Source organism: Loxodonta africana, chromosome 11 (genome assembly GCF_030014295.1).
Source record: "Loxodonta africana isolate mLoxAfr1 chromosome 11, mLoxAfr1.hap2, whole genome shotgun sequence".
Lineage (NCBI taxonomy): Eukaryota > Metazoa > Chordata > Mammalia > Proboscidea > Elephantidae > Loxodonta > Loxodonta africana.
The window spans coordinates 1525076-1541227 of NC_087352.1; the positions used below are offsets into that span (position 1 = coordinate 1525076).

At 57.1% G+C, this 16152-nt stretch overlaps 1 protein-coding gene across 1 annotated transcript; it reads right to left on the reverse strand.

Annotated features, from left to right (window-relative positions):
* Positions 1-300: 300 nt before the first annotated feature.
* KIRREL2 (kirre like nephrin family adhesion molecule 2) lies at positions 301-16006 on the reverse strand. The gene is made up of 15 exons (XM_064293523.1): positions 15790-16006; positions 15376-15525; positions 14638-14787; positions 14337-14497; positions 13295-13445; positions 12874-12979; positions 12608-12756; positions 11762-11889; positions 11555-11687; positions 11173-11273; positions 10801-11020; positions 10221-10331; positions 9812-9912; positions 9350-9415; positions 301-2238 (listed from the first exon to the last, which is right to left on the reverse strand). Exons 1-15 carry the CDS (start codon positions 15839-15841, stop codon positions 1903-1905), a joined length of 2115 nt encoding a protein of 704 aa, XP_064149593.1. The 5' UTR covers positions 15842-16006; the 3' UTR covers positions 301-1902.
* Positions 16007-16152: the final 146 nt, after the last annotated feature.

Here is a 16152-nt window from a genome sequence, read left to right on the forward strand (position 1 = left end):
CAGGAGCTCCCAGCGCCACCGCGGCCGCCTCCTCCTCCCGCCGCCCCCAGGCTGCGCCGGCGCCGCTGGCCCCGCCCCGCCCGGCCCCGCCTTCCCGGCCGGGACAATGGAGTGGCAGCTCTGCGCAGCGCGGGGCAGCGCGCAAACCCGGGGAGGGGGCCTGCGCAGGCCCCCGCCCCCAGAGAGTCCAGGCGCCACGCCCCGCGCAAGGGCCAGCCGGGCCGGAGTCTGGGTCGGGGGCTCCGCAGCTGTGGATTTTGGGTCCCCCCTCAGGACCCAGGATTCCTCACCCCAGCTCTTTCCTCCCTGAGACCCAGATACCCGCTGTCTGCTTGGTCCGCCTTCAGGAATGCCAGCGTTGGGGACCGTCCCCAATCCCTCTCTTGAGGAATGCAGGCCTCCAGAATTTCCCCAATCGAGAACACAACAGTTGAGAGCCAGCCCTCTCCTCCTTCAGATCCAGGAGTCGCGGCATTAGGCCCTTTCTCCCTCAGAGCCAGATACTAAGTCTCCAATCCCTTCTCCCTCAGAGCCAGGTGTCCAGGCCTCCTGCCCTGCTTCCCAAAGGTCCCAGGTCTCTGGACCTTTTAACTCCCTCCTAGCTCAAACACTCCTGGACAAAAGCCCCCAGGCCCTTCAAGTCCAGGCCCCCAGCACCTTACTCATCAAGGGGGCAGTGCCTCAGGGCAAGCCTCCCCACTCCCACCCTGCCTTTGTTCTAAGGACCAGGGAGTTTCAATTTTCCAACCCTTTCTAGCATCTCTTCCCATCCTAGGGCTCGCTGCTTTGTCTCCTCAGATGAGTGTAGAATTCTGTCTTCCCCAGGCCAACTGGGGCAGTCCTGTTATGTATCTGCATCTGTGCTTCTGTCTGCAGGTTCATGCCCACACATGTGTTTCTATGTATGTGTGTGTGTCTGTAGATGCATGTTAAGAGAGCCTAGAGGGCTAAACAGGTAGCAAGGTACTGCTTTGCTTCTACAGCACCCTCAGAAAAAACCAAAACCAAACCTGTTGCCATGGAGTGGAATAGAACTGCCTCACAGGGTTTCCAAGGAGGAGCTGATGAATTCAAACTGCTGACCTTTTGGTTAGCAGCCATAGCTCTTAACCACTGTGATACCATGGCTCCATAGCACCCTCATAGGTTGGGATAAAGGAAGGGCCTTGGGGCAGGTGTGATGGACTACCTCCTTGATGGAGGGGAATAATGCTGGGAGAATCCCTAAGACACATTAATTCCTTTGACTTTTTTTTTATTAAACATAAATATTCCAGATTCCCTTTCATCACCTTAACCCTCCCCCTCCCCCCCCATGATAGTTCTCACCCTATCCCCATTCCTTTAGTCCAATTCTTTCTTTGCCTTTAAGGAAGGTAGAGAAATCAAGATGGTGGCCATGCTGGATTTCAGGGAGTGAACAAACAACAACCATCTTGGCTGCACTTCTACTGGCCCAGCAAAGTGCCCCACAGGGAGAACCAGGACAGGGTGGGGCCTGTCTTATCCTCCACCTTCGTCTTCCCTCTGCTACCTTTCTTCTCATTATAGGTAATCATCTTGAAATATCTTTTTTCTCAGTGGCCAGGGACAAATTCCATCCCAGCCCCTAACTCCCATCAACCTCTGTTCCCATCCCTCTGCAAAGGGCCCATCTGCCATCCTGAATTTCTTTTACACATAGAGAAGAGGTGGGCATAGGAGTCATCTTACTTCCACTTTGGGGCATCCTCTTGGCTGAGCTGACTCTATACCACTGACCTACACAACTGTAAGGACCTTTCCCTCCCTACAATGTTCAGTTTGGAGGCATAAGGTTGCCAAATTGTTCTGGTTCCTCAGAAGTCGGGCTAATCCATTATGGCAAGTTGGGGGTCTCAGGACTCTTCAGTCAGAGAGGTGTTATACATGAGTCTGGAGGCGGGGGTGACTGGGTGTGGGGAAGGCAGGATATGGGAAGGGGGGAGTCCCAGGGGCCAGGTCTGGGGGTCCAAAGGATGTGGGTTTCATGTAATTGGTGAAAGCCCGAGGATGGGGTGTGGTAAGATAACCCGCCCGAGCTCTATACAATCTGCAGGGAGGAACCATGCCCAGGTATGGGCTGAAGTCATAGAAGGTTGGGGTTGCTGGGGGTCCAAGGGGAGAGGTGGGTGGCAGAAAGAGACCTCCTCCAGGGGCTTCACCAAGGCTTAGGCTCAGGCTGACTCCTCGGACCTTGTAGTAACCGTTGGTTGGGTCCTGTGGGGACAGATGGGACTTGGTAAGAAATGTGTAGGTACAGGTGGGTGAGGGTCATTGACGGAGAGAAACAGATATACAGCCTGACCTAGAGAGAAAGAAAAGGACAGAAATGGGAGCAGGCAGAGATCCAGAGACAGAAAGACAGACACACAGACTGGTGGAAAGACAAAATGAAATAGAAAAATGGTGACAGGAGACAAACGGGCAGCAGGAGATAGGCAGAGACAGAGACAAAAACAGAACAAGACAGAGACACAGAGATACAGGCTTGCTGAGGGGTGACACTATGGAAGGAGATGCAGAGAGAATGAGAGAAAGTCTGAGACAAAGACATCATTCATTCATCCGCCTAACAGGCCCTCGGGAGTCCCTGGGTGATAACGTTCTCAACTGCTAACCAAAAGGTTGGTGTTTCGAGTCCACTCAGAAACCACTGCTGTTGAGTTGATTCCAGCTCATAGCAACCCTATAGGACAGAGTAGTATTGCCCCATAGGGGTTCTAAGGAGCAACTGGTAGATTTGAACTGCCAACCTTTGGGTTAGTAGGTGAGCTCTTAAACACTGCACCACCAGGGCTTTGTCCGCCCAGATGTACCTTGGAAAAAAAGGCCTGGCAATCTACTTCTAAAAATATCAGCCATTAAAAACCCTATGGAGCATAGTTCTACTCTGACATACATACGGTCACCTGGAGTCAGAATCAGACTGATGACAACTGGTTCACTGACTAACAGCTCCTAAGCTTTGATTCTGTGTTATACCTAGAGTCCTGCTGGAGACATCTGTCACTAGAATAGACTTCGGTTCTGTCCCCATGGAGATCCCAGGCCAAAGCAGAAATGACAAAGGACGAGAGACCAGAGGGGTCAGAGCTATGATGGAGAAATCAAATGCAGAGTAACTGTAGCTGTTGTGCAGAAACCTTTAGCATTGATCATGACAGGGACGGGGCAACACAGAGTGACCAGGCAGGGACGGGGCAACACAGAGTGACCAGGCAGGGACGGGGCAACACAGAGTGAGCAGGCAGGGACGGGGCAACACAGAGTGACCAGGCAGTGATGGGGGAAACACAGAGTGACCAGGCAGTGATGGGTAAACAGAGAGTGACCAGGCAGTGATGGGGGAAGCACAGAGTGACCAGGCAGTGATGGGGGAGACACAGAGTGACCAGGCAGTGACGGGAGCAACACAGAGTGACCAGGCAGTGATGGGGGAAACACAAAGTGACCAGGCAGTGACGGGGCAACACAGAGTGACCAGGCAGTGACGGGGCAACACAGAGTGACCAGGCAGTGACGGGAGCAACACAGAGTGACCAGGCAGTGATGGGGGAAACACAGAGTGACCAGGCAGTGATGGCGGAAACACAGAGTGACCAGGCAGTGATGGGGGAAACACAGAGTGACCAGGCAGTGACGGGAGCAACACAGAGTGACCAGGCAGTGATGGGGGAAACACAAAGTGACCAGGCAGTGACGGGGGAAACACAGAGTGACCAGGCAGTGATGAGTAAACACAGAGTGACCAGGCAGTGACAGGAGCAACACAGAGTGACCAGGCAGTGATGGGGGAAACACAGAGTGACCAGGCAGTGATGGCGGAAACACAGAGTGACCAGGCAGTGATGGGGGAAACACAGAGTGACCAGGCAGTGACGGGAGCAACACAGAGTGACCAGGCAGTGATGGGGGAAACACAAAGTGACCAGGCAGTGATGGGGGAAACACAGAGTGACCAGGCAGTGACGGAAGAAACACAGAGTGACCAGGCAGGGATGGGGGAAACACAGAGTGACCAGGCAGTGACGGGAGCAACACAGACTGACCAGGCAGTGATGGGGGAAACACAGAGTGACCAGGCAGTGATGGGGAAACACAGAGTGACCAGGCAGTGATGGGGGAAACACAGAGTGACCAGGCAGTGATGGGGGAAACACAGAGTGACCAGGCAGGGATGGGGGAAACACAGAGTGACCAGGCAGTGACGGGAGCAACACAGAGTGACCAGGCAGTGATGGGGGAAACACAGAGTGACTAGGCAGGGATGGGGGAAACACAGAGTGACCAGGCAGTGACGGAAGCAACACAGAGAGACCAGGCAGTGATGGAGGAAACACAGAGTGACCAGGCAGTGACAGCAGCAACACAGAGTGACCAGGCAGTGACGGCAGCAACACAGAGTGACCAGGCAGTGACGGGAGCTACACAGAGTGACCAGGCAGTGACGGGGAAACACAGAGTCGCCAGGCAGTGATGGGGGAAACACACAGTGACCAGGCAGTGATGGGGGAAACACAGAGTGACCAAGCAGTGACGGGAGCAACGCAGAGTGACCAGGCAGTGATGGGGAAACACAGAGTGACGAGGCAGTGACGGGAGCAACGCAAAGTGACCAGGCAGTGACGGGGAAACACAGAGTCGCCAGGCACTGATGGGGGAAACACTGAGTGACCAGGCAGTGACGAGAGTAACGGAGAGTGACCAGGCAGTGATGGGGGAAACGCAGAGTGACCAGGCAGTGATGGGGGAAACACAGAGTGACCAGGCAGTGATGGGGAAATACAGAGTGACCAGGAAGTGATGGGGAAACACAGAGTGACCAGGAAGAGATGGGGGAAACACAGAGTGACCAGGCAGTGATGGGGAAATACAGAGTGACCAGGCAGTGATGGGGGAAACACAGAGTGACCAGGCAGTGATGGCGGAAACAGAGAGTGACCAGGCAGTGATGGGGGAAACACAGAGTGACCAGGCAGGGATGGGGAAATACAGAGTGACCAGAAAGTGATGGGGAAACACAGAGTGACCAGGCAGTGATGGGGGAAACACAGAGTGACCAGGCAGTGATGGGGGAAACAGAGAGTGACTAGGCAGTGATGGGGAAAAACAGAGTGACCAGGCAGTGATGGGGGAAACACAGAGTGAACGGGCAGTGACAGGAGCTACACAGAGTCACCAGGCAGTGATGGGGGAAACACAGAGTGAACGGGCAGTGACAGGAGCTACACAGAGTCACCAGGCAGTGATGGGGGAAACACAGAGTGAACAGGCAGTGACAGGAGCTACACAGAGTCACCAGGCAGTGATGGCGGAAACACAGAGTGACCAGGCAGTGATGGGGAAACACAGAGTGACCAGGCAGTGATGGGGGAAACACACAGTGACCAGGCAGTGACGGGAGCAACACAGAGTGGCCAGGCAATGACGGGAGGAACACAGTGGCCAGGCAGTGATGGGGAAAACACAGAGTGACCAGGCAATGACGGGAGCAACACAGAGTGACCAGGCAGTGATGGGGGAAACACAGAGTGACCAGGCAGTGATGGGGGAACCACAGAGTGACCAGGCAGTGATGGGGAAACACAGAGTGACCAGGCAATGACTGGAGCAACACAGAGTGGCCAGGCAGTGATGGGGGAAACACAGAGTGACCAGGCAGTGATGGGGGAACCACAGAGTGACCAGGCAGTGATGGGGAAACACAGAGTGACCAGGCAATGACTGGAGCAACACAGAGTGGCCAGGCAGTGATGGGCGAAACACAGAGTGACCAGGCAGTGATGGCGGAAACACAGAGTGACCAGGCAGTGATGGGGGAAACACAGAGTGACCAGGCAGTGAAGGGAGCAACACAGAGTGACCAGGCAGTGACGGGAGCTACATAGAGTGACCAGGCAGTGACGGGGAAACACACAGTTACCAGGCAGTGATGGGGGAAACACACAGTGACCAGGCAGTGATGGGGGAAACACAGAGTGACCAAGCAGTGACGGGAGCAACGCAGAGTGACCAGGAAGTGATGGGGAAACACACAGTGACCAGGCAGGGATGGGGGAAACACAGAGTGAGCAGGCAGTGATGGGGGAAACACAGAGTGACCAGGCAGTGACGGGAGTAACGGAGAGTGACCAGGCAGTGATGGGGGAAACACAGAGTGACCAGGCAGTGATGGGGGAAACACAGAGTGACCAGGCAGTGACGGGAGTAACGGAGAGTGACCAGGCAGTGATGGGGGAAACACAGAGTGACCAGACAGTGATGGGGGAAACACAGAGTGACCAGGCAGTGACGGGGAAACACACAGTGACCAGGCAGTGATGGGGGAAACACACAGTGACCAGGCAGTGATGGGGGAAACACAGAGTGACCAAGCAGTGACGGGAGCAACGCAGAGTGACCAGGAAGTGATGGGGAAACACAGAGTGAGCAGGCAGTGACGGGAGCCACGCAGAGTGACCAGACAGTGATGAGGAAACACACAGTGACCAGGCAGGGATGGGGGAAACACAGAGTGAGCAGGCAGTGATGGGGGAAACACAGAGTGACCAGGCAGTGACGGGAGTAACGGAGAGTGACCAGGCAGTGATGGGGGAAACACAGAGTGACCAGGCAGTGATGGGGAAACACAGAGTGACCAGGCAGTGATGGGGGAAACACAGAGTGAGCAGGCAGTGACGGGGGAAACACGGAGTGACCAGGTAGTGATGGGGGAAACACAGAGTGACCAGGCAGTGATGGGGTAAACACAGAGTGACCAGGCAGTGACGGGAGCAACACAGAGTGGCCAGGCAGTGATGGCGGAAACACAGAGTGACCAGGCAGTGATGGGGGAAACACAGAGTGAGCAGGCAGTGACGGGGGAAACACGGAGTGACCAGGTAGTGACGGGAGCAACACAGAGTGGCCAGGCAGTGATGGGGGAAACACAGAGTGACCAGGTAGTGATGGGGGAAACACAGAGTGACCAGGCAGTGATGGGGGAAACACAGAGTGACCAGGTAGTGATGGGGGAAACACAGAGTGACCAGGCAGTGATGGGGTAAACACAGAGTGACCAGGCAGTGACGGGAGCAACACAGAGTGGCCAGGCAGTGATGGCGGAAACACAGAGTGACCAGGCAGTTATGGGAGCAACACAGAGTGACCAGGCAGTGATGGGGGAAACACAGAGTGAGCAGGCAGTGACGGGGGAAACACGGAGTGACCAGGTAGTGACGGGAGCAACACAGAGTGGCCAGGCAGTGATGGGGGAAACACAGAGTGACCAGGTAGTGATGGGGGAAACACAGAGTGACCAGGCAGTGATGGGGGAAACACAGAGTGACCAGGTAGTGATGGGGGAAACACAGAGTGACCAGGCAGTGATGGGGTAAACACAGAGTGACCAGGCAGTGACGGGAGCAACACAGAGTGGCCAGGCAGTGATGGCGGAAACACAGAGTGACCAGGCAGTTATGGGAGCAACACAGAGTGACCAGGCAGTGATGGCGGAAACACAGAGTGACCAGGCAGTGATGGGGGAAACACAGAGTGACCAGGCAGTGATGGGGTAAACACAGAGTGACCAGGCAGTGATGGGAGCAACACAGAGTGGCCAGGCAGTGATGGCGGAAACACAGAGTGACCAGGCAGTTACGGGAGCAACACAGAGTGACCAGGCAGTGATGGAGGAAACACAGAGTGACCAGGCAGTGATGGGGGAAACACAGAGTGACCAGGCAGTGATGGGGGAAACACAGAGTGACCAGGCAGTGATGGGTAAACACAGAGTGACCAGGCAGTGATGGGGGAAACACAGAGTGACCAGGCAGTGATGGGGTAAACACAGAGTGACCAGGCAGTGATGGGAGCAACACAGAGTGGCCAGGCAGTGATGGCGGAAACACAGAGTGACCAGGCAGTTACAGGAGCAACACAGAGTGACCAGGCAGTGATGGGGGAAACACAGAGTGACCAGGCAGTGATGGGGGAAACACGGAGTGACCAGGTAGTGACGGGAGCAACACAGAGTGGCCAGGCAGTGATGGCGGAAACACAGAGTGACCAGGCAGTTACGGGAGCAACACAGAGTGACCAGGCAGTGATGGGGGAAACACAGAGTGACCAGGCAGTGACGGGGGAAACACGGAGTGACCAGGTAGTGACGGGAGCAACACAGAGTGGTCAGGCAGTGATGGGGGAAACACAGAGAGACCAGGCAGTGATGGAGGAAACACAGAGTGACCAGGCAGTGATGGGTAAACACAGAGTGACCAGGCAGTGATGGGGGAAACACAGAGTGACCAGGCAGTGACGGGAGCAATGCAGAGTGACCAGGCAGTGAATGGGAAGCCTAAGCTCAGTGGTTGGGGCTGGAAACTAAGGGACAGAGTGGCCATGGTTGTGAGGGGAAACACAGGCAGGATGATCAGGGGTGGGATGGGGAAAGCATGGGCTTCCTGGGACAAGAAACGCCTGAGCTGAGCCAAAGGAATGAAGGAAGAATTAAGTAGCTTTGGGAAAGTGGGAGTGTTTCAGGTCCAGGGAATAGCTTGTGCTGGTGCATAGGGGAGCCTTGGTGGCACAGCGGTTAAGAGCTTGGCTGCTAACCAAAAGATCAACAGTTTGAAACTACCAGGCGCTCCTCGGAAACCCTGTGGGTCAGTTCTACTCTGTCCTGTAGGGTCACTATGAGTTGGAATCGACTGGATGGCAGTGGGTTGGTTTTCTGGTTTTCAAGTGCATGGGGGAGCCCTGGTGGTGCCCTGGTTAAGAGTTCAGCTGCCAACCAAAAGGTCAACAGTTTGAATCCACCAGCAGCTCCTTGGAAACACTATGGGGCAGTTCACTCTGTCCTGTGAATATTCACTATGGGTCTGAATACACTCCACGGCAACAGGTATTTTTTTTTGGTTTTAGGTGCAGAGGAGAAAGAGGACTCTGGGCTGGGGAATGGGGTAGGTGGGGCTGCCCTGAAATGGCCCCCAGAGGAGGGGCAGGTTTGGGGATATGTCAGGCCAGTATGCGACCCAATGTTTACAAGACCAGTGCTGATGCGGGGGTGGGGGGGAGGGGACAACCAGGGAGAGGCCTCCAGGATGTTTGAGGCTTGACTGTGAAACATAGTCGGATGTACAAACACAGGCAGAGTGACCCCTGGTCTGGGGCTCAAGACGAGGCCAGAGCCAGGACAAATATGTGAACAGATATACACACTGAGGTTGTGGGGCTGGGTGAGATGGCCCGGGAGGTGGGCTGGGGGGGGGGCAGCAACAGGATGGAAGAGGAGGGGACAGAAGTAGGAGAGAGTCACACAGTGAAGGGAGGCTCCCCTCTCAACACTCACCTTGGTCTCCAGAGCCCCCTCCTCATCCAGACCCAGGTCACTGTGGTCCCTGTGCACAATGGGGCCCTGGGGTTGGGTGGTTAGTAGGAGGGAGTGGTCAGAGGATCATCCTGCCCCAGTGCCAGACCCCAGGGGCTCTGAGCCACCGCGTGGAGGCCAGGCCAGAGAGCCCAAGTGCATCTGGGAGCTGGAGTCTGAAGTCAGGACAAGGGAGTTCTGGGGACATTAAAAAAAAAAAAAAAACCGAAACCCGCTGCAGTCAAGTCAACTCCGACCCATCGCAACCCTATAGTAGATCTGAGAAATAACTGGGTCAGGGGCACACACAGACTTGGGGGACATGGGGTCTAGCGTCGCCATTGGGACTAGAACCCTATCTGAGTTGGGACTGGGAGAGCTGCTGGGGCTGGGCCATTACTAGGTCTGGAAGCATGGTTGAGTCTGAGGAGCCTGGTACCCTACCCGGTCCTCGCCGCTGGCCATCTCTGCCTCTGGGCCCCGAGAACTGGAGCCGTTGCTGCTGCCTGGAATTCGCACCAGGTTCTTTTCTTCGGAGAAGGAGGCTGAGGCCGGGACAGTAAAGCGTGGAGGTAAGCGATGGGATGGGGTCACGGATTGCGGAGACCAATGAGAGCGAAAAGAGAGGACTGGGGCAGGCCAAGTAGGGAGCCTGGAAACCAGAGGGAATCCTGACCCAGGAAGGCAAAGAGTGTGACCCTGAGGGGATGGAGTTCGGGTTAAGGCAGGAACCAGAGCCTGGCGGGACTAGAGAGGCAGGAACCAGAGCCTGGCGGGGCTAGAGAGGCAGGCCTCGGGCCAAGTCCGAAGGCCTGGCTGAATCAGTGGGCAGGGCGTGGGGCGAGGTGTGGACACTGACCCTTGCCATGGCGCCAGCAGCAGAGGGCCACCCCAGTGATGACCATAAGGAGAGTCGCGGCCCCGGCGGCAACTCCGGCAATGATGCGCACAGTGGGCAGCAACACTGCAGGGAGAAGAGGGGGCATCCTGAGCGGACCAGGCAGGGGACTGAGGAAGAACTGGGGAAGAGGGGTCAGAGCTTGGGTTTGGGATCCCTGGGATTCAAAAGGTCACCAACTTTGGAGATTCCCAACGTTTGTACTTGGGGCCCCTAGGGCCCATGAATTTCGGTTCCCTGAGTTTCAGATTACGTGAGTTTAAACTGGCTTTACAAAGTCTTAGTTCGAGGGGCCTTTTACTTTGCAGTTCTCCATATTTGGAGGTTCCTTTCTTTGACGGCCCTAGGTAAAAGGGGTCTCTCAGTTTAAGATCCCATATTTGAAGGAATTTATGGTTTTGGGGTCTGGGGATCAAGAGACCCATAGTTTTGAGGCTCCCAGGTATAGGGTCTCTGTATTTGAGGTTCCTAGGTTGGACAGTCATCAGTTTGGAAACCCTTGAGTTTGTGCGTCACCAGATTTGGGGTCTCTCACCTCTCCGGCCCAGGCTGACCTGGGTGCCTCCCTCGCCCAGCCGGTTCCGGGCACTGCAGTTGAAGCTCTGGCTAAAATCGGACTCCTGGGTCCCCGCAATGTGTAGCACGGAGATCAGGCCCTCGTGCTGTCCCCCGAGGCTCTCCGGGGCTGGGAATGTCTCCACCAGGAACCGGCCCCGCGACCCCGCAGCCAAAAACCCCTCATCCCAAGACCAGACCTGGGGGCACCAATGAGGGAGGTCACTGAGGAGACTGAGGAGGCAGGGGAAGAGGCAGGAGGGGTGTCAGGAAAATCAGAGACGGTCACAACGCTTTGGGGGGTTCAGGTGGGAGGTCAAGTTGGATCGTGGTAGGGGGAACATTTCCTTACCACGGCTTCTGGGGAAGGGGAGGCGAACACCAGACACTGGAGGCGGGCAGGGCCCCTCAGGAAAGCGGGTGTAGAGCGCAGAGCTGTTACTACGGGGGGAGCTGGGGGGGGGAGATTGTGGACCAATCAGAGCAGAGGTCCTGCCCGCCCCAAACTCTTCCCAGTAAGGCCAGGCCATCATCTCCACTAACCACACCCAACCAGGCCAAGACCCCCCCAAAAAACTCGAATGCCCTCAAAGCCCAGCCTTCCCTAAGTCGGGCCCCAATCCCCAGGCCCTGCCATCTGTAAGCGCCGCCCAAGGCCACCGCCATCATTAGGTTCTGCTCGGAGGACTCCTTACCCTGGAGGCCTCCTCCTCTAGGAAGACCAATTTTCTCACCGTTCACTGTCAGCCTCGCTTCCGCAGCACCGCCCCCCAAGCCCGAAGGCCCTGGCTCAGCCCTGCACACATAGTCGCCTGCATCCTCGGACCCCACGGATGCAAGGCGCAGCGTGGGCCCGGAGCCCAGCACCTGGGGCGGGGAGGAGGAGTCAGGGGGGGACTTGGGAAGAAGCCCCGTGCACCAGGCCCCAGATGGGGCCTCACCTGCGGCCCCCCGCGGCGGGTCCAGGTCACCCGTGGAGGCGGGTTCCCACGCCAGCCACAGCTGAAGGAAGCGTCTTCCCCGATGTCCACGGACATCGGTTCCGGCTTTGTCTGTAGAATCGGCCCAACTGGAGGAAGGAGGGGCTGGTTCAAGGCTCCGGAGGGATGCGACCCCAGCCCCTGAGAAACACTACGCCCGCAAGGGCCCAAATTATAGGGACTCATAGTATTCGGACTCAGAGCGACCCTATACGACAGAGTAGGACTGCCCCATAGGGCTTCCAAGGAGCGGCTAGTGGATTCGAACTGCTGACTTTTTTGGTAAGCAGCCAAGCCCTTAACCACTGCACCACCAGGGCTCCTATAACTCCGAACATTAACTGTCCAAGTCTCGAGGCCCCTGCCCCGCCCCTGCCCCGCCCCTGCCCCGCCCCTGCTCCACTACCTGTCCCGCCCCTGCCCCGCCCCCTGCCCCCTGCTCCACTACCTGTCCCGCCCCTGCCCCGCCCCCTGCCCCGCCCCTGCTCCACTACCTGTCCCGCCCCTGCCCCCGCCCCCTGCCCCCCTGCTCCACTACCTGTCCCGCCCCTGCCCCGCCCCTGCTCCACTACCTGTCCCGCCCCTGCCCCGCCCCCTGCCCCGCCCCTGCTCCGCTACCTGTCCCGCCCCTGCCCTGCCCCCTGTCCCGCCCCTGCTCCGCTACCTGCCAGACCTGTGTCGTATTCCAGCCTTACCTTCTACTAGCCCCGCCTCCGCCACGGAGGCTTGCTGCCACGCCCCACTGGCCCCTAGCCGGCTTGGCCCGCCCCACTTTGGTCACACCCAAGGCCTCGCCTCCCAGCTCACATAGCACGTCCAGCGCAGTGCTGCGGTTGGCGCTGCCCACGGCGTTGCTGACCTCACAGGACACCGGCTCAGTCAGGAACGAGGCGTCTGCGAAGACCTCCAACCTTGGCCCGCGGGCCCCGTGCACCGGGGAGCCCCCCTTTGCCCACCTGAGGAGGCGCTGGGGCTGTGAGTGTTGTCCCGGCTCCCCAGCCCCAGCCCTCCTCAGGCCCCTGTCCAGGCCCTACCCAAGGCTGTGCTCTGGGCTGGGCAGAGGTGGTCCTCACCTGTAGCCGGTGACAGGAGGCTGGGCCGTGGCCTGGCACAGGAAGGTGACCTTTTCTCCTTCCTGCACAGTCTGAGGCTCTGCGGACAGAGTCACCGCTGGGGGGTCTGTGGTGTGTGAGACAAAGGTCAGCTGGGCAAGGACCTGGAACACCTCCGTTGAGGGAGGAGGAGTCCAGCCTCAAGCCCCTCCTCCCTCAGACACTGCTGGAGTCTGGGCCTTTACTTCGTGTTCCCCCAGGGACCCCAGCGTCCCTGTCTTCACCTGCTCTCTCAGACTTAGGCGTCCAGGTCTGGGCTTCCTCTTCTCCTACGGACCCCAGGTCCACTGCCCCCTCCTTCCTCAGACCCAGGAATCCAGGTCCCAGCCCCTCCTTTCCCCAGGGATCTCAGGCTCAGGGCCCAGCACCCAGCTGCACTCACACTGTAGGCTCAGCGTGATAGCTGTGTCTCTCCCTGTGGGTAGGGCCTCACTCCGGGCCCTACAGACCAAGGTGGCTCCATCATCCTGGCTGGAAGGGGTCAGGGATAAAGTGCTCTCCACTGGCCCAGTGGTCCCTTCCTTCAGCAGAGTCTGGAGGTAATGGATAATGACAACTTCATCTACCCATTATATAGCCACTGCCATCTAGTCGATTCCACCTCAGAGCAACCCCACAGGGTCTCCAAGGCTGTAAATCTCTGTGGACGCAGACTGCCACATCTTTTTCCCGCAGAGCCCCTGGTGGTTTCAAACCGCAGACCTTTCATTTAGTGGTCAATTGCTTTAACCACTGTGCCAGCAGGGCTCCTACCCTTTATATAAAAAACCTGTTGCTGTCTAGTAGAATCCAACTCATAGCGACCCTATAGGGCAGAGTAGAAGTGCCCCATAGAGTTTCCAAGGAGTGCCTGGTGGATTCAAACTGCCGACCTTTTGATTAGCAGCTGTAGCACTTAACCACTATGCCATCAGCGTTTCCTGCCCTGATATAGTGCTTACTTCGTGTCAGGCACTCTTCTAGGCATTTATAAATTTTCCGAGGCTGTAAACTTTATGGAAGCAGACTGCCACATCTTTCTCCTCCTGAGTGGCTGGTGGGTTCCAACTGCCAAATTTTGGTTAGCAGCCAAGCACTTTAACCACTGCACCACCAGGGCTCCTTTTATAAGTAGTACTTTGTTTAATCCTCAGAATTACCCTATAAAGTGCATACTACTATTATCTCCATTTTACAGTTAAGGAAACCGAGGCACAGAGAGGTGAAGTAATGTACTCGAAATCAATCAAGGAGTGAGTGACTGAACCGGGGTTTGAACCTAGGCAGTCTAGCCCTAGAGTCTTTACCTTTAACCACATACCAAGGGTCATAACACTTGAACCCTGCCCTCCCATACCCTTTCCTCTTCTGGTTGAGACTGAGGTCAGAGTGGACCCCAAGTTTCTCTGAGTAAGCAAAGGTTAGCCCAAGGACTTGGACCTGACCTGATGGAAGGTGGCCCCATCCAGCCGGACCCCATCTCGGAACCACAGCAGCTCGGGGGTGGGGCGGGCATCCCCACGGCTCCGACAGGTCAGATTGGCAGGAATCCCAGCAACCAGAGACACAGAAGGGCCGCCCAGCACCTGGGGAGCTTCTGGGGGCACTGCAGGGCAGATGGGGCATCAGAACTGATCCTGGGCCCAGAGACCTGCCCATGTCTAACCGACCACTCCCTTGGACTCCCTGGCCTATGAAACTCCCAGGCAGCCTGGGTTCCCTGAGGACAGGTGGTTGAGTTCTCACCCAGTATGTGCAGCTGGGCTGGGCGAGAGCGGAGGCCTGCCTGTGTGGCCTGACATTCGTACTGAGCTTCGTCCTCCAGCTCCACTGGCCTGATGTGCAGGTTGTGCTGGCCGCTGGCTGTGTTCCCTGATATCCAGTACCGGGACCACCCTGGAGTCAGGAAAGAGGCAGTCACACCGTGGTTCTGGGCTCCTGACCCCAAGCCTCCATTCTCCCACACCAGAAAACTGACCCAGACGTTCCACGGAAACACACTACTAAAAAGTGGGTGCTAGGCCCAGACAGACTCTAACCCCTTCCCAATCCAGAGTTATGGAAAACTTCCGGGGGGGGGGCGGTGGTAAAGTCAGACAGGAAAGCGAGAAGAATGATTGCCACAAAAGCCAGGTTAGATGTTACCTCCAGGGGAAGGCGGGAGAGGGTTATGATAGGGGACGGGAATAAGGCTTCTGGGGAGCTGGCAGTGGACCTGGGTATTGGTTACATGGGTGTCCACTTTGTAATTATTTGGCCAATCTTCCATTTATGTTTTATCCACTTTTTTGCATGTGTGTAATATTTTGCAACAAAAATTAAAGACCCCAACCCTATGGCCCACTCCCAAAGAAGAAGCTCAAAAAACTTAGGACCTCCATATTTGTTTACCTGAGCCCATCAGTACCCCATACTTGAATATGTCAACCCAAGCCCAGCACTCCCACCCTGGAGCTCCTCCCTGAGTAGAGCCAACAGCCTCACCTGGCAGGTCCCTCTCGCCCCCTAGAGCCAGTCCATCCTTAGTCCATTGAACCAGCCCCCGATATGCACCCAGGGTGCAGGGCAAGCGGGCCTCGTCCCCCAGCAGCACCACCAGGTCCTCAGGCTGTTGCAGAAAATGGGGCACTGGGTCTAGGAGGATGGAGGACAGCAGAGCCTAGCTTAGTGCATTCCAGAGCTCTCTCCTCCGAGGCCCAGGAGTTCGGGCCCCAGATCCTTTTCCTCCAGAACCCGGGAGTTCACCCCAAGTGTCTCTTTCCTCGGACCTAGAAGCTCAGGCCCCCAGAATTCTCCTTCCTCGGGCCCAGGAGTCCGGGTCCCCAGCCTGTTCCTCCATAATAAAGCCGACAGGCAGCACTCGATCCTCCCGTTTCCTCCGCTCCCCCCTTGCGGTACCTGCATGCCCTCTGAGGCAGAGGAGGAGGACGAGGAGGGCGGAGGCCAGCATCCTGAGTGTATTCCCCAAGATCCACGAGACTTGCTGTTGCGCTGGCTTCCCCGCCAACTCTTTCCTCGGGAGCTCCCCTCTCACCTCCCTGGCCCGGAGCCCCTTCCCCCCCGACCCTTCGTCTCAAGCTAGAAGCCCCCTGTCCGTGGCCAGACTTCCTCCAAGTCTGTTCCTCCGCAGCCTGCGAGGCGGAATCACCGGCCAGCTCTGCGCTCTCAGGCCCTGAGCTACCCCGGGGAGGGCCCGAGGCCGCTCGCCCAGCCCCGGCCCGCCCCCGGAGACCCGCCCTTTCCCTTTGAGGAACTCCCACG

Excerpts from the sequence above, each read along its gene's own strand:
- KIRREL2 (XM_064293523.1), bottom strand. The coding sequence starts at position 15,841 with ATGCTGGCCTCCGCCCTCCTCGTCCTCCTCCTCTGCCTCAGAGGGCAT. Across the intron at positions 14,498-14,637 it reads AGCCCAGCTGCACATACTGG|TGCCCCCAGAAGCTCCCCAG; the intron begins GTGAGAACTCAA and ends TCTGCCCTGCAG. Across the intron at positions 10,332-10,800 it reads GGTCAGCCTGGGCCGGAGAG|TGTTGCTGCCCACTGTGCGC; the intron begins GTGAGAGACCCC and ends TTCTCCCTGCAG.